The sequence below is a fragment of the Oryzias melastigma genome, linkage group LG13 (assembly GCF_002922805.2).
Source record: "Oryzias melastigma strain HK-1 linkage group LG13, ASM292280v2, whole genome shotgun sequence".
Taxonomy (NCBI): domain Eukaryota; kingdom Metazoa; phylum Chordata; class Actinopteri; order Beloniformes; family Adrianichthyidae; genus Oryzias; species Oryzias melastigma.
Window position 1 is genome coordinate 15,225,666 of NC_050524.1, and position 21,489 is coordinate 15,247,154.

Sequence of the window (21,489 nt, forward strand, 5' to 3'; positions counted from 1 at the left end):
GTTAGTATAGCTTGAATTTTTTTTTTGGCTCCACAAGCAATTTTTCATTTTTTTGTGTTTTTTCCTGCCATTATGTCATCATTTTGGGGGTGGAGTCAATACTTATGGCCAAAATTCATTTTCACCAGGTATTAGGTGTGTCCAGATTTTGTTGAGTTTTTGGAATTTTTCTTTGAATAATCCAAACTCTGTAGTGGGTTTTATATTGGATTCATTGTGTATTTGTTTTGTTTTGCAAATAAAAAAAGTATTACTGCAAACATTTGTCCAGAAATTAGGATTAGAGGTCATATGTAAATCCTTTTCACATTTTGTTTTGGATGTAGTATTCCTGAATACATTGTTTTTATGTTTTGTAACCATAAAGATACATTTGATATTAATTTTATTTTTCATTCAATATTTGAGGTCAAGTTCTATTTCTTTTTTTCTAATCTTGAATGCAGGAGTAGGTGTATCATAAATTAGGATTGTTAGTTAATTCAACATTTTCATCCCTTTACTTCTGTGTTGTATCTTTAGACACCAATGAGTGTGAAAAAGGTATATGCGTCCACGCCCGGTCATGCCGAAACCTGATCGGTGGATACCTGTGTGACTGCCTCCCTGGATGGACGGGACATAATTGTGACACCAGTGAGTACACAAAAACAAAGGAACAAAGACACAAAAAGAAGTGGAAATAAACAAGGGGGAGAAAACAGGTGATTGTTCTGTGGCAGGTTATGAAACATCAACGGCCTCAGTAGAGAGGAGATCGGTTCTCCACTTTCACTAAACAACTATAGGATTTTACTGAAGAACATTAGAGATGTAGAACATCTGCTTCTTTGATGCACAGTGGAGGAATCTTACTTGAAATTTGGCTTTGACTTAATAATATCAATCATTCCAATTTGTTTCGTTTCTTTGTGTTTGCAGCAGTTTTGTTTGATAAAAATCTGGTTGTTGTATGACATATTAATCTGGTGTGTCTGGTTTCCAGGGAACAGCAGCTGTCAGGGTTTGTGCCTGAATGGAGGACGTTGTGAGGTGAGAGTCCGGAAATGATTTTGCCTCCAGGGTACCTGCAGCTTTAAAAGCTTTATTAACCGATCACTATTTTATTGTTTTTTTTTTTTTTTATCAGTGAAATAAAAAGTTCAACCCTTTAGGTTACTGTTTTGGAATAATTGTGCTTGCACACCTCATGTTTATTTTTTTAAGAAAGCAATGTATTCCTTCATGGTTTAAATCAATTAATCTTATCACACATAAAAATAAAATCCCCATGCAAATGTTTTATTTGCATTATTGTGTTTTGCAGGACCAAGTGTCTGGGTCAAAATGCTTATGTCCACCTGGTTTCTCTGGTAAATTTTGCCAAAACGGTCCAAGTCCATGTGACAGCGCCCCCTGTCTGAATGGAGGATTGTGTGAAGATAAGGATGGACGGACAGCCACCTGCAGTTGTGCTGTGGGATATTCTGGAAGCTTCTGCGAGGTGTGAAACCCACTACATGACTAACACATTGAAAAATGTGGTTTTATTCACAATTTTTTTTTTGCATTATTTGAAAGTTTCAACCAAACCCTCCCTCCTACACACCAGTTTGTTACTGGCGCCACCTTCACTAAATTTGGATGTATTTGGACTCCGCCTCCGTCACACAATAAGTGTGTTTGAGATCGCCCAGGCGGACGCATACCGCCCGGATTGCGGTGCGTGTTAAGTAGTTTTTGCTCTGACGTTACATGTCAATTGTCATAAAAACAGTTGGGGCGGGTGCAAGGCGCCTACCTAGGCAAGAGCAGCTGGAAATCTGGCACTGTTCTGACTGCGAGCTGCCTAAATGACTACAAAACAATGCACTGTGGGAAGCGGTGTACATATAGTTCTTGCATTTCAAAGTGATGCTCATCAGAAATGCTTAAGGAAGGAAATCTGTGTATATTATAACTTTTTCTCTAAAAAGTGAATCACTGATGAAAAAAATAAACAAGATCTATATTTACATAAATGGTTGTAATAATGAAAATTAACAATCACTCAGATTACTTTATCATTACTTAAAACATTTAATTATTTTCTCTTTCCTACTGATAATAATTTTGGTTTTAATACTAAACACCAGAGATATATTTGTATTTATGCAACAAAAGGAACTCATAAGTGCAGCCATCACAAATCATCTGTGGTCATTGTTGCCTTTATAAGCGAACTTTTATTTATTTTTATGGGACAGTATAAATTAAATTAAGCCCAGCTGTTGTCCATGGACAAATTGTCTACCTAAAATTTTAGAATATAGTATAAAAAATCAAATGTGAGACAGTCAATTAACACGTCCATTGATAAAAATACATAGATTACAAGACATTAAAATTAATATAAATAACATCATAGCATAAATCATACTAAGGGGGTAATGCATTTTAAAAGTCAACTGAATGTTAAGGACAATCCCAACTTCCTAGGCGCCTCTCCACCTTCCCGCCTACAGCCACCTGGAGTCACCAACGATCCAGGCGAGATGCAAGTCACCTCAAACAGGCCTAATATTCTCACTGTCCCCTCCACCAGGATGTCTTAAGAGTCCGCCTCCATCACCAAAATGTTGTCAGTGAGCCCACCTTCATCAGATTAGAATATTTAGGACTCCGCCTCCATCAAACCAGGTTTTTACTGACCCCACCTTCATCATAAGATTTTATAGACTCACCAGCTTTTCATTGGAATCACTTTTATCAGTTTAGGAATGTAGGAACTTTGCCTTTATCAAACCAGTTTGCCTCTTTTAAAAAAGATTTTTTAAGGCCACACCTATTTTACAGAAAAACCTTTTAGAGGCCCCGCCTCAGTTTTACCCATTCATCCATGAGTGCGCCTCTTTCAGCAAACTTTTTTGTAGGGGAATGCCTCTGTCTTTTAACTGAATTTCCTTGCCTTCTTCTCAGTACCTTGCTACTAGCCCCATGATCTGTCACACAAAAAATTTAAGATATGTTTTTTTTCTTACAGATTGCATTGGATCTTTGCGATCCAAATCCCTGCCCACAGGGAGGGGAATGCCAAAGCGTAGAGGGCAGGTACATGTGTGCTTGTCCTGAGGGTTACCATGGTAGAGAGTGTGTGAGTCTCAGAAGTCCTTGCATGGGGCAGCACTGTCAAGGTAAGGGTAAGCATGTTAACTTGTAAATCCAGAGTGTTGATAAAATCCAATCTAACTTTACGCTCGTCTGAAGGAGCTGTGTCCGACACAACCAATGGGAGCCTCAGCTTCTACATGATCCTGCTCGGAGTCTTGGCTCTAGTGACCGTGTGTGGCTGTGCTGCTTGTGCGTTCATCTTTTCACACCTCCACCGCACGCGGAAAAAACAGCAGGCGGATGTCCCTCAAGAAGAGGGCATCAACAACCAGAGGGAGCTGGTCAACCTCATACGAAACGTGGACCGTCCTGCTCCCCTGCTGCCTCCTGCAGCTCCTCCCACTCAACCTCCACCTCCCACCCCTTGCTATGAAGAGATTGAATTGACATTGCCCCCCTCCCCGGCTCTCTCACAGCCCTCACCAGCACTAAAGCCAGCCCACGCTCCCAAACTGGACATTTCAAACCGAGAAAGGGAGAAGTTGAACCGTTTCAACCATACAGACAATCAGGAGCTGGAGGTTTGACCCTGTCCCAGACCTCTGAGGAACTTTTCTGAAACTATTTTGCATCTGTAGCACTTTTTTTGCTCACAGGACCCCATCTCCAGTTACTTGCACTATAAGTCAACTGAAACGGCCTGAGAGGTCCCTGAACTCAGATGGCTACCGACAGACGTGAGGAGCTTAAGCTGCTAAATGGTAGGATCAGAAGACTTACTATGATGTCATCTTTCACGCCACTTGGAAGGCCATAAGAAGCAGTAGGTGTGCGACGCTTGACTGAAAAATATAAACACTTACCTTAGTGTGCCTGACATACTGTCAACAGCAACAGAAGAGCCTCCTCTGCAGGATATTTGTAAAGTTTGTCTTGGTCCACGACGCCAACCGATGGCTCATTTCTATCTAGACTGAAGTTTGACAAACAAACGATGAATTAATGTCTATTTAACTATTTTTGTTCTTGGCTGTGTGTGCAAGGATGCTTGAAAGTGAAAGAATGTATATAATGTGTGTGTGTCATAAAAAAAACGTGTTGTTTGAGTAAGATCGAACAATGTTGTCGATAAAGAAGTTCATGTTTCTGAACGGTGGGCTTTGAAGCCTTCACTTTTAATTCTAAACACTGTTGCCTGCTTTTTTTTCTCCGTAATACTGCAGTTTGTTGAAGATGTTTTTTTCTTCATCTTTTTAAAATTACTCTGTAAAATAGCTTTTTGTACAGAAACACATTGTATATATTGAGACTCTTTTTGTACTGTGTTCTGTCTAGAAGTATCCTTTTTTTACTTTGCTTTTTTGTCCCATCACACTTTCAATTTGGAGCAAACAGCACATGTGTCTTGTAATAAAAGTGCATTTAACAACTTTATTTTATCTGTATTTCTTCTGTTTTGTGAGTATTAGAAAACTCCTTCTCGGTAAGGAAAATCTAAAAGATTCCTGGGGGAATAAAGTAGACACCTCAGTGATATTCACTTGAGGGAGGGATTCTCTCTCAGTACAGACAGGGGATGTACCAGGACTGTTAAAGAGGAATTAGCTTATCTAACTCTACAGCTAAGTTTGAATACCTATAGCAGATAGAGCTGGGACAGCTGTGGGCACAAGATAAGCCAGAGGCAAGGTCCACTGCCAAGGACAGGAGCACAGACGATCCACCTGGAATCTGGAGTCTCTCCCCCGGAGGAGAGTGGCACCGAGGAACAACACATGAATCACACTGCACTAAACAGAAGTATGGAGAACTAATAGAAAAAGAAATGAAAAAGAATAGTGGAGAGGAGGAGAAGATGAGACTTCTAGCAGGCTACCGACAACTAATTAATGATGACTTTACTTCATTACTTTGATTTCAAATTCTTAACTCTCTCCCATACAGACACAGTTTTGAGAAAGTCCTGATTCAAACAGTGTAAAAATGTGTAAAAATTAGCCTGCTTATTAATATTTTTGTATTAAATATAAAGCACAAAAATATAAATATTAAATATAAAGCACAAAAAAACATGCAGATATAAAAAATTATCAAATAGCCTTTAAGAACAAAAGAAGGATTCAAAGGTGCATTTCCTTTAAGGAAAAAAAATAAAAATACTGACAAACCTCTGAGATGATAAGTTGTGATTGAAGTTCAGTGGGTTTATGTGCAGCAGTCAGTTGTAAACCCATTTAACTTTGAAAACCAGCTCTGAAATCTGACTTGACATGTATGATTTTAGCATAGCAAATTTAAGCAGCAGGTATAACTTGAACACATCAGAACAAAGGTCTACAATGCGTTTAAGCTGCCTGCCAGAGTGTTAAAGTCATTAATTGCAAAGCACAAAGTGACAGTGACTGAAAGGAAAGCCCTTGTGATTTGGAGCTGTGTTGCATCGCTGCCAGGTCACAGTGGCTACAGCTAATGGGCAAATGGCTGTGACAAATGTGCCTTTCGTCCTGTGAACACAGCGGCAGGCTGGAAATGAATGTGGGCTTCCTGTCACAGAGCCAGTCAGGAGGAAATGCAAGCTTACATGCAGACACACATATGAAGTCATGGCATGCAGACATTCTCCTCTATACAGGCTTTATGCTGCACTATATGCCAAAATGCAGCCTGCATGTTTCAAAGTCAAAATGTGTATTGCTTATGCTTTATTTTGTTACTGGTTACAGTTACAGCATGGGTTTCAGACATATCTTTTAGGTTTGTATCTGGTTTCAACTATGAAATCCCAAAGTCAAGGTTTTACATAAAAATGCTACAAAAAATTAAATAAAAAAATCTGACTTTGTTAACATCTGAGGATTCAAATAAAAACAAATCTATAAACATTTGTTCCTTAAGAAATGTGCTCAATGTGATCATATTAAAAAATGATTTTTAAAGTCCATTTAGGTAATCCAGTTGACAACAGGTTTACTGTCTGACTATTTGTACCGCAGTGACATCTGGTGGCTAAAAGGAGTACTGACGGAGTTTTATCAACAACTTTCAGGTAAAAACAGTTCAGTTCAAGGCTATAACATATGAATATCAATAATACACAATATACAGTATTAAAAAGAGGCAAAGAAGTTTTTTTTTTTAAGCATCAACCCATTCATCGTCTGGCTAAAGGTTTACACACAAACAGAAAAATCACAATTATGATTCCATCCATGAGCTAACTTTATTGATTTATTTTTATATTCATTAAGCAAAATAGGTTATATTATTAACTAATGCCCTCAATTTCTTTCAATCAATCAATCAATCATTCAAACATTCAATCAACCAACCAATCAATCAATCAATCAATCAGACTACTGAACAATCAACCGACCAATCAACTCACTTAATTTAAACATTATTTTTCATGTAAATGTTAAATGTCTGAACAACACATTACTAAAACTAATTTGATAAAGACTAGTTGCACCTATGAATGACTTTCAAAAGCAAATACTGATATCAAAAGAATGTGTTTAAAATATTTTATAAAATCTCGGTAAGAGGCCAGGAATGGACAAGGAATGTCAAATAAAAAAAACAAATAAATAAATAAATAAAAACTGAAGTTGTGTTCGAAAGAAAAAAAGGTTTAAGCTCTCAGATTATGTTTTCCTACAGTTGTGGTTTCTAATTTTATTCTTCTCAGTATTTTTGCATGCTTCTAAGCATTTTCACTTCTGAGATTTTCTGTTCACTTTGTCTATGCTTTTTGGACTTCCATAACTCCTCAACTCCTTAACAGATTTGACTCATTCAACAATCAAAATTTGCAGCTCAGGGGTTTCAGTTTTGTAACTCTTTGGCTATCTATATTATTCAACCAAAACAGGCTTTTTAGCTCAATAAAAAAATTACATTTTCAAAAGAAAACAGAAAAATTGAGCTCTATAAAACATAAACTCTCAGCTCAGATAGCCATAGAGCTGGAAAGACCATTTACCTTTTAAACAACTCTGCAGATAGGCAAAACTTTTTTAAGTTAATTTTATGCTTTTGCAAATTTACTCACTGCTTTGCTTTAAGGAACTTCAAATCCTTCAGATAGTTGAGAATTAACACAATTGCTTTCAGAATTTCATCAAAATATCTTGAGTAGTTTATTAAAAATGTATTCTTATGCAAACTTCAACTACTTCCACTGTTTTAAAATTCAGCCAATTGCATTTGCAACTTCACCAATTAGTTTGAAAATCTTCGGGGACTCCATTTAACACAAAGCATTTACAATTGCATTCTTACAGATTTCAGTTTTTTTTTTTTTTTTACTTAGAATTAATTCGGCAAATAAAATGTTTTTTTGTCTGAAACTAAAAGTTTTCATGTGGGATTGATGGTAAGTGTGAAGACTTAGGCTCAGGGACAACTTTTACTCCCTTTGAGCAAATTTTTATTATTATTATTTTTTAAATTATGTTATACCAGCTAATTTAATCATTTTAAGAATCTCAACCCCTTTAGTCAATAGAAACGCTGCCATCTATTTTTTTGGAAAAGAAAAATAAATGTTAAAATAAATAAGAAAACTAGTAAATTGAAATCTATATCAAAAGACTCCAAAGTATAGAGTAATCATTATTTAATGTGGTATGTATAGTAAAAAATAATCGGTATAATTAATTCAATAGATGCTAATACCAATAGAAATATGAATAGATTTAAAATAAATAAAGTTTTTGTTTTTTATGTTGATTTTAACTTAACTCAGTACCAACAATATAACAATTGACTCTAAAAATACTTATATAAATATATATATATATATATATATATATATATATATATATATATATATATATACTTATATATTCTTTATATTCTTATATACAGTCAATGAATATATTACAGTACTGGTGGGTGGAGGGCTTGTCTCGAACGTGTGAATGACTTATCAACCTACTCGATTAAACTGCAGTGCCCCTATCGGACAACGCCGATACTGCACCCAGCGCTGCTGAATCAGAAGGAGGCGTGTTGGATTACTGCGCTGCATTAGCCGTTGGCTAACAGAATACAACTTTAGTTTGTGTTGGTGTGTTTATAAAACAGGTACGTTTCGAGACGCAGTCTATTCTTAATTCGGTGTGTGGCTATGTGCCAAGATTTGTTAATGTATGGTGTTAAAAGCTAAACCGCAAGTCTTTTCGTAGCCAATTTAGCTATGATGCTAGTAGCATTTAGTGCTAGTGTGGGCCCGGGCAGCACGCGCAATTAGGCCCGCGTGCGTTCATTTGACTTGCTATTTCCTTGATAAAGTGTTATATTTTACACATTATATTGTATGCCAGCAGTGCACACACTTTATGAAGAAATACTTGATACTTGGTACTTTAAATAAACTGCTGGAATCATGAATGCATGACTGCTAGCTAGACGTTTTAGCTGCTGCTGAGAATAAACCAATAATAACAGTAAATAAATTAGAAATCTGCAGTCCACAACACCATTCACGTCGTCTCCTAGTGCAGTCAAACTTAATGTGTTGTTTTAAAACATCATGTTGTTATATCAGTGTTGCATTTTATCACATGGAAGCGTTCAAACATGAGCTCACAGAAGCAAGGACACCAAGTTAACCTCAGAATAAACTCATCATGACTCTTTTAATCCATGTTAGGTAAAAACTCTGGCCGGTTAGGGTGGGTTAGACTGTGGGACATTTTTAGAGATGCTTTTCAGATATGTTCATTGGACAGTCTTTGGATCTCTGTGAAGGTTTCCAGACTTGAGAATGCTTGTTTTGAATTTTCTGTATGATGTGATGGTGGATAGATGGCATTACTAAGTAATCTGCTTGGGTTATCCACTACATTTATAGTAAAAACAAGATTGGATTTCTTCATAATTTTAAACGATAGTCAAGATTAACCAAAAGTGACAAACTATAATGTTCCTCTTTTCTTTGCACTCTTAAGGGCAAAATAGTTTTAAATGCACTAAGTACAATTTTAAACTTCTTACATAAACAATATCCACACATTTGAACGTATTTGATTATTTTTCTAATAGTGCATTTGTGGATTCACAAAAAACAACTTTATTTATTACTCCAATTGCTCTTTTTGAGGATATATTCATACATATGCAGTATTTCTTTTTTAACCAACCAAATTACAACTATTTTAAACAATAATCACATGTGACTTATTTCAAAGTCTGTAACCACTGGTTGCATTTTTTTATTTTTTCACCAATGAATATGATATCTGCTTTTAAAAACGCAAATATTTTACTAATTTTATCAAAAGTGGAGAAGGATTGTTTTTTTTAAATAACAGGTTGGGAGAAAAAAAATCTGTTTTGTCTTAACAGCTTTAAAAAATATTCCTATGCCACTTCATGCAATTAATGCAATTAGATATTGTTTTTGTAAAGTTGCCCTTGGGGAGTCACCTAGGGAGCAGCCAGCTCTCTGACCAAACAGTCTTTGTTGGTTGTGGGTGCAGCTTTCATGATAAGGTCTTTATTATTAAAATGATTAGATTTTTAAAACCTTGTAGAAAGAAAACTCATTCAATTTCTTTTTGAATAATCCCAGCACAATTTATTACTAGCAGAAGTAGATTTATGAGAGATAAGTAGATTGTTTCCTAGATTTATTTTTTTTTCTCCTAGATTTATTCCTCAAAGAAATGTGAGATCTTGAATTATTTTACTTGTTCTTTTTTCCTTGTTTTTCACATTTCTCCGTCGTTGTCCTCTGTGCAGCAGCCGTGCCCCGCCGTGCCCCCACCCCAAGCGGTGCCGTCATGTGGCAGGAGGCCCGCAAACATGAGCGCAAGCTTCGGGGTATGATGGTAGACTACAAGCGCCGTGGTGAACGCCGGCGAGAGTACTATGAGAAAATAGTAAGAAGTTTTACTCCTTCGCTTTGCATTTGAGAGATATGTACTGCTGCTTCTACAATGCATTTTTGATTAATCTGAATATATTAAACCCTTAAACTATCAGCAACAATTTTGCACTCCTAATAGTCAGCTCCTGTTTGTTTTGTCTTTGCAGAAAAAAGATCCGGCTCAGTTTCTGCAGGTTCATGGCAGAGCCTACAAGATCCACCTGGATCCTGCTGTGGCGCTGGCTGCAGAAAGCCCTGCAAACATGTGAGGAGCTTCTGAAACTCTACTTCAAACAAAAGTCTTTAGTGCGATGTTGATGTTTATATCCCGATCTGTCCGAAGGATGCCGTGGCAAGGAGACGCCAACAACATGATCGACAGATTTGACGTTAGGGCTCATCTGGACTACATCCCCACCTACACCCCCCCTCTGCTCAGCACATCGTAAGTTGAGAACTTACTTTCTGGCTTTTTTGTGTGTTTTTATTTTGTTTTTGTTGATGGTTTTAGTTCAGTTTTTACTCTTAAACCATCTTCAAAAACTATTGAATCCCTTTCAAGCTATGGAAACATTAGTCTTGTGTTCAAGAGTACGCTAAACACAGTTTCTTTAATTAGAATAAAACCATGGTGGACCCGCAGGGACCTTATTCTTCTTTGCTATTGTTTACTAGCTCATGTGCACCACCTGCAGTTGAAAGAGGCTTGGTGCGAAATGTCTCGGTGGTGAAAATCTAGTGAATCTTGCTCCAGGCTTTTTCCTTCACAACTCTATTCTGATACATACAAAAACTTGGTGTCGTATTATTCTGGTCGGGCACAAACCGCAGTTATTCATTTCTCCTTCAGCAGCCTCCCTTGTTTTTCTCCAGTAAATCACATTTTATCTAAATAATTGTTAAGACACTACAGTAACCTTTATATAACCATTGTATTTGCGAATTAATTGTCGTATTGAACAGTTTCTCTTTTCATTTTGTTATTGTAAATGTCATCCACTGTTCTGAGTTAAGAGTTTTTCTATGACCTACATCCTTCTGCTCTTCATCCCAAACAGCACGCCAGAGCAGGAGATGGAGGAGAGGAAGTGCAACTATGAGCGCTACCGAGGTTTGGTGCAGAATGACTTTGCCACCAGTGAGTATTTTTATTAAAGACATGAATCCATCAATTATTAAACGTGTGAAGTTGACACATTACACATGTGATACTAAAGCTACAATAAAGCAGTGTCTCTCAGTGGGTATATTTTAGAATAGAATAGAATAGCAATACTTTATTCATCCCAGGTTGGGAAATTAGGCTGTTGCAGCATCAGGCATATACAGACAAAAAAGCAGTATTTACAAAAAATAAGGAAAAAATAATATACAATAAAAACAAGAGCAAATTGTGCAAATTGTACATGTGCAGAAAATAATAAAGGGAGTGTGCAAATTTAATCAGTAGTGAGAGAGTCATGTAAAAAGTCCGTTTGTGGGTTATCTGTTACAGAGCGATGATGAGTTATACAGTCTTATTGCATGTGGCAGAAATGATTTCTTGTAGCGGTCCCTGGAACAGCGGAGTTGTCTGAGTCTTTTGGAGAAGGCGCTCTGTTGTTTGTCCAAAACTGGGTGGAGAGGATGGTTTTGCAGGTGTGTGCTGCTCTGTAATCCCTGCTGTTCTTTTACAGTCTCAGAGGAGCAGTGTTTATACCAGATCTACCTGGACGAACTCTATGGAGGCTTGACGAAACCAAACGAAGAGGAGAAGAAGAAGTGTGTAGAGTGCTTTGTTCACAGTCTCCTGACATTTTCCCTTCATGAAATAGTATGTCATAAACACCCCGTGTCTCTGCAGATTGGCCGAGAAAAGAGTGACTATCGGCTACACGTATGAAGACAGCACTGTGCCAGAGCCCAACCAGCATTCAGACAAAGACGAGGACAATTCAGAGAATAGTGATTCAGAAGAGGACGAGGGCATCCCTGACATCGGTGAGCACATGTCACACACAATACAAACCTGACAAGTTAGAGGAAAGTAGAACTGAAAACAAAACTTTAAAAAAAATCATGCAGGATCTGAAATTAACAATTGCCAGTTGGAAGCATTTTATCCTCTGGCGAGTAAAAGTTAAAGGGGTTAGTCACCGCATGGCCAGTAAACAAGTGCATCAAGTTAGTTATGTGTATTAACTCTTTTTTTTTGGTGAATTTCTGCTCCTCTTCCAAACGAGACACCCCCCATCCTCCAGTCTTGGTTATTTCACGTCAGTGTAGCGTTTATTTTAGGCAGATTAAGTAGTGGGACATGTGACGATTTTCAACAGGAAGAACTGGAGGATGAAGCTTCTGGACTTGCAGCAACAACGGAACGTTTTATAAAGTGTTGATTTGGAGATGATTATGTTGTTAGAACCTGATGCTAAAATGCTACGATCCTCTGATGTCATGCAAACAAGCTGTTCTATGTGTTACTTATATGTAGTCACAGACCGGTTTAAAGTCAGTCTATATTTTTCACTGACCCAAATTTAATGCTGCATTCACACCGGACATGATTTTTGTGTGAAATTCGTGTCTACCGCTTCTCTTTTGACGCTTGTCAAATGAACTGCTTTACACCCCAGCTGCAGAGCGACCGCCAAAGTTTTTCTGGACTTCCTTTGTTTCCACGGAAATCATGGATGATGCTGAGCAAGTAGCTTTGGTTTATATGTTTTGAAGAGTTCTACAGAGGCGCTGGTTAGCACATCGCCGTGTCTGGGTGCACCAGATCTTTTGGAGGAGCTGCGTCTGGGTTCTGGTCGCTCTAAAAGTCACTTCAGTCTGTCTTTGGCCCAGTTGGCCCAAATCCTCTCATCAAGTGACCATATTGGATTTTTTTTTTTTCGACCTATTGATCGAGTCAATGAAAACGTCATGTACCCAAACCTGAGTCTCTAATTGGTTGATGCGTCGCGTGTGTCCAAATCGCACTGCTTCTGACGCCACAATTACCCTGCAGGACTTCAGATCGCTTCTGTACAATGACGCAACATTGAAACTTGACGCCTCTGCCATGTGAATCGTGTCCAGTGTGAATTCAGCAAAAGATGTGGCGAATAAATACAACAAAATTAATTCATAGGAGATTCATTTAAAAAATATATATTCTCTAAATATAATAACAGAATTTAATCCACTGTGTATCAGTAACATTACAGAGCCGATGTGATGAAAATTGGGATGTTACTAACCCTCGATGACATCATCAATATTCACCAGTCACCTACGTTAGCGCGTGGCTGCCAGTGATCAGAAATGCACAACTGTTTTATAACTTTAAAAAGTCATGCTAAAACAAAAAGTCATTAAATTAAATTTCTGTGCTTCAGAGCACCCACATAAAGAAATACAGTGGGATGTGCCGCTTTAAGTCCCTAGCCCTTTCCCTTAAAAAAAATATATATATATATGTATCTGACACCACTACCCTCCAAATGCCCGAACATTTATAGGGGTAGGGAAAGAATTCAGATTCCGATTTGTTCCAAATACATTTCCTGAATGCACATATTTATTTTTTAAGGTGTTCAACATAAGCTTAAGCGTTTTGTGAAAAACTGTTGTCATTGTCCAGATGTGGAGGTGGATGTCGACGAGCTGAATCAGGAGCAGCTAGCCGACCTAAACAAAATGGCAACTTCTTACGGAATGGCTGATGGCGACTTTGTCAGGTACGTGAGGAGGTCTGCAGCTCCGTATATGTAAACAAATCGAGAACATCTTCAAGAGCTGAATGAGGTTTAGTGAAAAAGTTTGATGTTTAAACCATTGATGACTTTTGCAAAGGGAATTGTAATGATCTCCAATTGCTAATAATACATTACTACATATTTGCAACAATCATTCACAGCTAAAAATGTTTATATAACAGTCATTCATGTGCTTCAAGTTGTCATTTGAACACTTAATATTTCTGCAGGATGTTAAAGAAAGACAAGGAGGAAGTGGAGGCCATCAAACACGCCAAAGCCCTGGAGGCGGAGAAAGCCATGTACTCTGTAAGAATCACCCTCTCAGTGGAGGCTGCCGCCAAACCGCTGATTGTATTTTCAATTTTTAATTAAGATTAGTTTGAAAGCATCTATTTCTGGGTTCATCAAACCACATTAGTTTATATGATGGATCAGGAGGATGATCCGATTTTAATTTTTTGTTCTGTTTTTAATTTAAGTCTTAAATAATACAAAGATTGCTTTCCATTTTTCATGATTTAGATTTTGTTTTTTGCTCCTTGATTTAATCTAAAAAGCTTTCTAGTGTGTTTAGATATATTAGTTGTACTTCTAGTGAAGGTTTTAGGTCTTCTAACATCAATCTCACAGGATTCAAGACAGAAAAATATCAGAAAACCTCATTTCTTTATGAAGTTTGAGCACATCTCTTCAACATGTTGAAATGATTGACTAAAGAAAACAAAGAGGATAATTAAATAGAACACTTAGTGTTTATTTCATTATTTGTATTTAACCCTTTGGGACTTTGGCTTATGTTTCCCCGCATTTTAAATAACTTGAATGAAGCGTTAATGCTGGATAACCATGGTTAGTAAAGTTGTGTACAGTGAATATTCCCACCTTCAATGACCTGCTGTGGTGGTTCACTTTATAATCAAAATAGCAGGAACACTGAGCAGGCGAGTTTGAGGGAAAAATAAACCAAATCAAACTTTAGTCGTAAAGTTTATGAACATCAGATTGAGACATTTTTATCGACAAATATTAAGGTTATGGTAGCTAACTGTTGCAGCCTGAGTGTCAGATTGTGCTGTTTGTGTATAAATAATTGTTCTCCATTCAGGGACGTCGCTCTCGCAGACAACGGAGAGAGTTCAGAGAAAAACGCCTGAAAGGTAGACAGATTAGCCCGCCAAGGTAAGACAGACAGCAGGTGTTAAGTTTTAATGTTTTTCTTTCTCACATAAACTGTATTAAGACTCTGTTGTCCTGTCACGTTTCAGTTATGCCAGAAGAGACAGTCCAACATACGATCCATACAAACGGTGAGTGATCACCTAAAGTTTTGACTACTTCCTTCTTCTTCTTTTTTTTTTTTTCTTTTAAAGACTAGTTGTGCATAAACATGTGTCAATGTTCTATCTCCCTCAGCCCAGAGTCGGAGTCCAGCTCTGAGTCCCGGTCACGCTCTCGTACCCCCGGTCCGGAGAAGATCACCTTCATCACCAGCTTTGGAGGCAGCGATGATGAAGCTGCTGCAGCGGCTCAAACTGCCACCTCTCACTCTGGCCACGCCCCCTCCAGCTTGCAGCACTCTGCAGGTCATAACAGGGGCTCCCGGTCGGTAACTTTCCCTCCTCTTGGTTATTTTCTAATCATTGATATGACCGAAGCTTTGGTGCATCGAGAATTCTGGTGGAGTTTTGTGGTTGGAGAGGTGGATGATTGGAAACGTCTGCAGGGCCTGAATTTGTAATAAAATGTGCAGAGAATGTATATGTAGATGAAGCAGGTTATGTCACGAGTAACTCAAATACTGTAGCAAAAAAAAGTATAGGCTAGGCGTTGGCCCGGTGTTGTTACTTAAGCTTTTTATCTGTGTTTGTTTAGGAGGCGAAAGTCATCCTCCAGTCGTTCTCCCTCCTCTTCCTCCCGTTCATCATCTCGCTCCTCATCGCGCTCGTCTTCTCGTTCCCATCGAGCCAGACGAGGGCGTGGGAGAAGGGATGGACGTCGCTCCCGGAGTCGCTCGCGGTCAAGACGGCGTTCCAGATCTTACTCCAGAGGCAGAGGGGGCAACGGTTCTTACAGGAGACGTGACCGAACAAGATCCCGCTCCAATGACAGGACCCGAGACCGGGAAAGGGACAGGAGACGATACTCGGCACGTAAACGAACAAGGTTGGAAAGATGACCAGTTATTTATTAATATTTATATTTGAAAAAAAATCATATTCAGATTGCTGCCTCCTCTGCCAGATCTCGATCCAGCTCACGTCGGAGAAGCAGCTCCCGCCGAGGGGGCCAGAGCAGTAGAGGGTATCGCCGGGGAGACAGTCGCAGTCAAAGTCGCAGTCATAGTCGCAGTCGCAGCCGCAGCCCCTCTCAGTCTCCCACCCGAGCAGCCCACAGCCCCTCCCCTGCTCACAGAGCTTCCCAGCCTGCTGCCACCGCCGTCTCTGACAAGCTGAGAAAGTAAGAGAGCATGAAGTCAAGCGTGGGTGTTTACACATTGACTACGCTCCTAAATGATCTGAAGAGGTGGTAGTAGAAAGATCAGCTGATTTAACACATTTATTTTATTTACTAATATGTTTGAGTTTTAAAAGCAGACTCTTCAAGTTTTTTTCTTTACATTCACGCTAAAATAATTTATTTCTTTAAAACATTTTTAGTCTCAATCAACTCCAACTAATCAACCCCCCCCTGCTATGCAACTGTCCAGGACAAGTTAGTACAGTATGACGTCACCAATTTCACAAAGTGAAAATCCAGTCAATATGAGCATCTTACAACGTCTATTTATGACTCCTTTGTGTTCTGATGATGAGAATGTGGATGGTTTATTAAAAATTACATTTAATCACTTTTTTTTCCAAATATTGTTCAAACATTATGGTCTATATTCACCAATGTAGTGAGTATCAATGCACACTATTTTTTTGCAAAAACTACTGGGAAATGTCTAGGGCATTCTGTTTTGAATTGTAGCACTATAAAATGATGAATGCGCTATATTGTGAGGAGTGAAGGAATTCGTGCATATGATTTAACAGTTTCCCTTTTTGTGCCTCTAGTACCAGAAAAATCCTCTGGCTGCAGCAAGAAAAATGTAATAACAATATACTTAACCTTTAGTTAAAAGAAACTTAAGACAGACAACCGATTAAAGAGCTTTCCCCCCACAAGTTATGTTTTTTATCCCTACAAAGTATCATATTTTTATAGTAAGCTTGACCGTTTGCCCAACTTTAAGGCTTTAAAATAATGGAAAGTGTTAGAAAATCCTAAATATCAACTTCACATAGTTTCCACATTAATATATTTCATTTAAATCGAGTTTTAAGCTTCGACAAAAGGGAACTTTTTAACTGACGCCTGAAATTATTAAGCATTTTGGCGTCTGCTTCTGATTCACATCGATTTGAATAAATAAATATTCAAAAATGCTTAATTTTCTTAATTTATCTCCTCCATCATGAGAACAAATTCCACATGAACATTTTAAAAACATGTTTTTTATTAGAGTGGGACTCTAAGGTAATTGGTTTGATGCACATTGCGTCACTATGCGTCTAGAGCTTCTTTAATGGGTTTAGTGGGAGTCATCATTGTGGCCTGATGTGTTCTCCTCCGTTTTCTCTTGTTTTCAGGCCTGACACTCCGGGTGGTAAAGAGACGGGAGCTGCCAAAGTCAGTAAGAATTTGATCTAGCTGGGTTTCTTGTTAAAGCCTACGCCTCCACATCCCTGACAGGCTGACATGGTTTTCCATCAAACTGGAATGAATTGTTGTCCACAAAGACAAAATGATTGCCTTTATTTTTTATTTTGTTTTATTCTCTCCCCCCAAAAGGACATGTTTATTTGTGAAGTGTCACAAACCATGACTGATGAAAACTTTAAGGCTCCCACTTTTCTGCATGACATGGTAGCTCCTTCTTGAAGCCTATTTTTATTGTGTTGATGAATGTTTGTTTGCTATTTTATGAGCTTCAAGTAGTAGATAAAAAAAAAAAACTTCCAAGTTTCCCCTTCAGCAAAAACTCGTAAAAAAGACTTCAACAAAACGTTGAAATATTAGATGTAACTTTCTTAGGAGTCGACATTAATGAACAGAAGTGGACCAGATTTCTTCAGATTGATTCAAATGTTGACCATCAAAGAGGTCCGTTTGTGTGGTGAGCAGGAGCGGCGGCGCTGTAGGACGGCGTCTCAGAGGGACAGGTGTACACTACCGTGGCGCTCACAAGGCAGTTTCATGTTATCACATTTCAGGACGTAACCTCTGCTCTGAACACACCCATGTACCAGAACAAGTTCCTTTTTTTCCCCCTCCTGTTAAGAGTGGACATGATGTCCTGAAAGGCGGTAATTTGTACAGCCTGCACAAACACGCCGTTTCAGCAACAAAAAAATATCTAAAGGAAATCCATTTAAGTTGGTGGCCACTTATTAAGTCATATGACTTAATAGAGGACATAGCTTTAAAATGAGTCACTTTTCCATTTGTATTTTCTTCTAGATCCATGAGGGAACTATTTAAATACTTAAATACTCACTTTAAAGAAAACAATTTGTTGCTCTTTAATTCAATCGTTTTGGTTCTGATGAATCCGAATGATCTTTTTTTATTTATTTTTTTAAGTTTGCTCCGTCCACACTTCAGGTGCTTCACAGAGGCATTTGGACTTGTTTGTACAAGCAGCACCTCTGTTAGGACTTGTTGTTGTATAATAAAATATAAAATATTCACTGGAATTTCATAAACATTTAAAGGGCAGACTGTTTAAAATGTTCCTTTGTAAAGGAACTCAGCTGCTGTTATGTAGGTTGAACTTTTTTTCTGGCCCTCTTCTCCCTTCGAAAGAAGAAACGGTTTGCGTACATCCAGGAACTGGCATCCTGAGCGTGCCTGCAGTGTTGTGACCTGCCGTTTTTCTTGCCTGGCCAGGTCTGAACAGACCAGCAGCTGGGCGTGTCGGTGACAAAAACGCCACTGGCGCTTTCTGAACTTTTTCAAAACTTGCTGGACCTGAACTCGCTCGTGTTTCATTCTGACCGACTCCTCCGCCGTCCCGCTCACTTTTATCTCTTGGCGGTATTGTGTGAGCCCGCACATTGTGTGTGGCTGGGTCATTTCTTAAAGGGACTCGCTGCAAGTTTGTCCGTCCACTTGCAGTGTGTTGACTCAACAGTATTCACTTTGTTCTTTCACTTTTTTTTATTTTTTATATATCATCTCCACCAGTTACTGTGCATAAAGACGGGAGTATCGAATGTGTAAAACAGCACACACACACACACAAACACTTGTGTTGGGCTGTGATGCTGTCCTAACATTGTTGTCCCGTCTGCAGCCAAAGCTGACCCCCCAGGAGAAGCTCAAGCTACGAATGCAGAAGGCGCTCAACAAGCAATGTGAGTGCGGCCAATTCTTAAAAGTGATGAAATGTTCCAACATGAAAGCTTCTTTTGTCTCAGTTTCACATCTTTTCTCTTCTTCCCACTTTGCAGCCAAGGCGGATAAGAAGGCTGCTCAGGAGAAGATCCAGCAGCAGGAACACAAGCGACAGGTTTGTTTTTCCTCTGACTCGCATCCAGAAGCACCTTTTCCAAAGTCCTGCACCTCTCTTCATTGGCGCGGTTTGTTTTCCAGGAGCGAGAGGGAGAGCTGCGAGCCATGGCACGCAAGATCCGCATGAAGTAAGGCCGTGCGTTGTGCTGGCTTGTTTTGATTGTGTGTTGCAACGTCTGACCCAGCGACTCTGCATTCAGGGAACGCGAGCGGCGTGAGAAAGAAAGGGACGAATGGGAAAGACAGTACGGGCGGCAGAGCAGCTCACCGTCTCCTTCCAAATATGGTAAGGCTGACATTTCCCAACACCTGTTGGGATTGTTAGCCAGAAGATCTCCTTTAATAGTTTAAAATATAAATATATCTACATTTCTGCTTTTTATCAAGCTTTATGTATAGCTGTACATTTTGTTTCACTATGTTTCTGTCTTCTGTCCCTCAGGCCGAGAACACAGCTCACACAGAAGGTATGTGAGAAACCACAAGAATCTTCACAGTTCCAAAAGACCTGAGCGCTCGCTTTTTACTCTTTACGCAGAAACGCAGCGTCCCAGAAAAAGTGCCTGCAGATATAATGCTTAAGCTGCATGCCTTCTCCTCACACAGGCTGGCCTTGGCGTGTTAGAGAAATATTCTTGGACAAAATACCAATTAGTTCCTGAATCTTTACTCCTTAATTTGCATCTTTCCTGCGGTTGAAACTCCTCCTCCTTGAGTGTGAAGTTCTTGCACTCAAGCCTTTTGTGTGTCCGCAAACTTTATACTCAAATTGTGATTTATGTACTACAAAGTGTCTTTTCTGAGATGCCAACAAATCATAGTGTTTAAAATATTATTTATTACTTTAAATTGTTCTTTCTTAATTTGATTTTAGACAAAGTCAACTGGGTTTTACCCAGTAGCAACTAACGACAGCTTCATGTCTGGTCGACTTTGTTCCAGCTATCTCAAAAATGTACAGAAATGGCTCAAGTCAAATGTCAAGCAGAGCACAGGAGAAGAGTTAACTCACACTCAAATAGAATTAAAGTGAAGCTCTTGTTGAAAACCAGGACTTTCACAGGTGGGACAGTTAAACAACAAGTTCAAAAAGCAGCTGATTCAATTTTATTAGATCCCAAAGGTGTTTTATTCTGAAAAAAAGTCACAAAGATCAGTGCAAACAAAAAATGGTGAGAAATATTGGAGCTGTCCAGTTTTAAGCCTGACGCCAGGACGTCTGCTCCTGATTCACAATGATTTGAATAAAAAAATATCCAAAAATACAGTTTTTAGCTTAATTTTCGTCAGAAATGTCCTCCATCATGCAGAAAATACCACAAGAACATGTTAAAAACACAGAAATAATGCAATAATTTGACAGTGATGCTCATCATCATCAATGAGTGTTTATCAGAAGCATGTTTAATACACCCATGGTCATTCTGATTGATGATGTGCTGTAAAAATAACAAAAAACATAGATCATATAAACCTCTCTGTTCTTAGTAACATCCTCAACGAAGGTTCAGATAATAAAAGCCTTCATCCATCGTTTTTCTTTGTAAATAGAATATCTCTTTCACCCATCGTATGGTATTTCTTTATGAAAGTTTGTACCTTTTGACGATAATTTCCATGCATGTTTTAGTGATTTTTTTTTTCTTTTTCCCCTCTCAGGAGATCACGGTCTCGGTCACGAAGTCCATACTACAGATACTGAAATACTTGGTGGAAAAAAGGAGCTCATCCCACAGACCCTGCAGCCTCTAACATCTGTGCAAGCAGCAGAATACTGCATGGAAACTGAGTGACTGATTGTTGTCAATAAGTTGAAAAATAAAAGCCGGACACCCGAAACTACATTTACAAAGCATAAACACTTAGCAGTGATTTATTAGATTCATGGATAACTATTTTGTGGCCTTAGTGAGGCTTTTTCCCCTCCTCTTCTCAATCACAGTTTGCTTTATCTCACTTTCTCCACCTCACTCACGCTTCTTACATTTTTCCAGTTCTCTTAAAAACATTTCAGTTCAATGTAAGTTACAAACGTGTAATTTTCAGTGACAAGCGCTAAACCCCTTTTTAACTGGTTTAATGTACTGATTTACATATTCTGGAACTGTTTTAATGAAAACCAATGAGTTTTGTACTCTGTTCTCAGCCGGTTTATAAAAAAAAGAACTTTCGTTCTCACTAATGTCAATGTACAAAACAGATTGACGAATAAAAGTTGATTAAAAATTATGAAGCAGTTTTTTTTTATTTATTCAGAATGTT

At 38.5% G+C, this 21,489-nt stretch overlaps 2 protein-coding genes across 3 annotated transcripts in view; both read left to right on the plus strand.

The window, feature by feature from the left end:
- Nucleotides 1-4,503, plus strand: part of LOC112150017 (protein jagged-1b) — a 53,802-nt gene extending 49,299 nt beyond the window's left edge. The window contains exons 10-14 of the mRNA XM_024278057.2: nucleotides 523-636; nucleotides 986-1,032; nucleotides 1,307-1,483; nucleotides 3,002-3,152; nucleotides 3,226-4,503. Of these exons, the coding sequence (XP_024133825.1) occupies nucleotides 523-636; nucleotides 986-1,032; nucleotides 1,307-1,483; nucleotides 3,002-3,152; nucleotides 3,226-3,656 (920 nt within the window). The 3' untranslated portion in view covers nucleotides 3,657-4,503. The remainder of the gene's footprint in view (nucleotides 1-522; nucleotides 637-985; nucleotides 1,033-1,306; nucleotides 1,484-3,001; nucleotides 3,153-3,225) is intronic.
- Nucleotides 4,504-8,006: 3,503 nt separating this feature from the next.
- On the plus strand, nucleotides 8,007-21,456 carry LOC112149496 (CLK4-associating serine/arginine rich protein). Of its 2 annotated transcripts, XM_024277221.2 has the most exons (21): nucleotides 8,007-8,157; nucleotides 9,817-9,956; nucleotides 10,111-10,208; nucleotides 10,287-10,388; nucleotides 11,002-11,081; nucleotides 11,620-11,704; nucleotides 11,787-11,923; nucleotides 13,551-13,647; nucleotides 13,896-13,974; nucleotides 14,774-14,847; nucleotides 14,934-14,975; nucleotides 15,082-15,270; nucleotides 15,541-15,831; nucleotides 15,910-16,125; nucleotides 17,304-17,343; nucleotides 19,010-19,070; nucleotides 19,167-19,225; nucleotides 19,309-19,355; nucleotides 19,428-19,513; nucleotides 19,670-19,694; nucleotides 20,887-21,456. In XM_024277221.2, exons 2-21 carry the CDS (start codon nucleotides 9,858-9,860, stop codon nucleotides 20,927-20,929), a joined length of 1,950 nt encoding a protein of 649 aa, XP_024132989.1. In that variant the 5' UTR covers nucleotides 8,007-8,157; nucleotides 9,817-9,857; the 3' UTR covers nucleotides 20,930-21,456. The 2 variants fall into 2 exon arrangements, 1 of the variants encoding a protein (XP_024132989.1); XR_002919793.2 differs by lacking the exons at nucleotides 19,670-19,694; nucleotides 20,887-21,456 and having other exon boundaries at nucleotides 17,304-17,347.
- The last annotated feature ends 33 nt before the right edge of the window (nucleotides 21,457-21,489 follow it).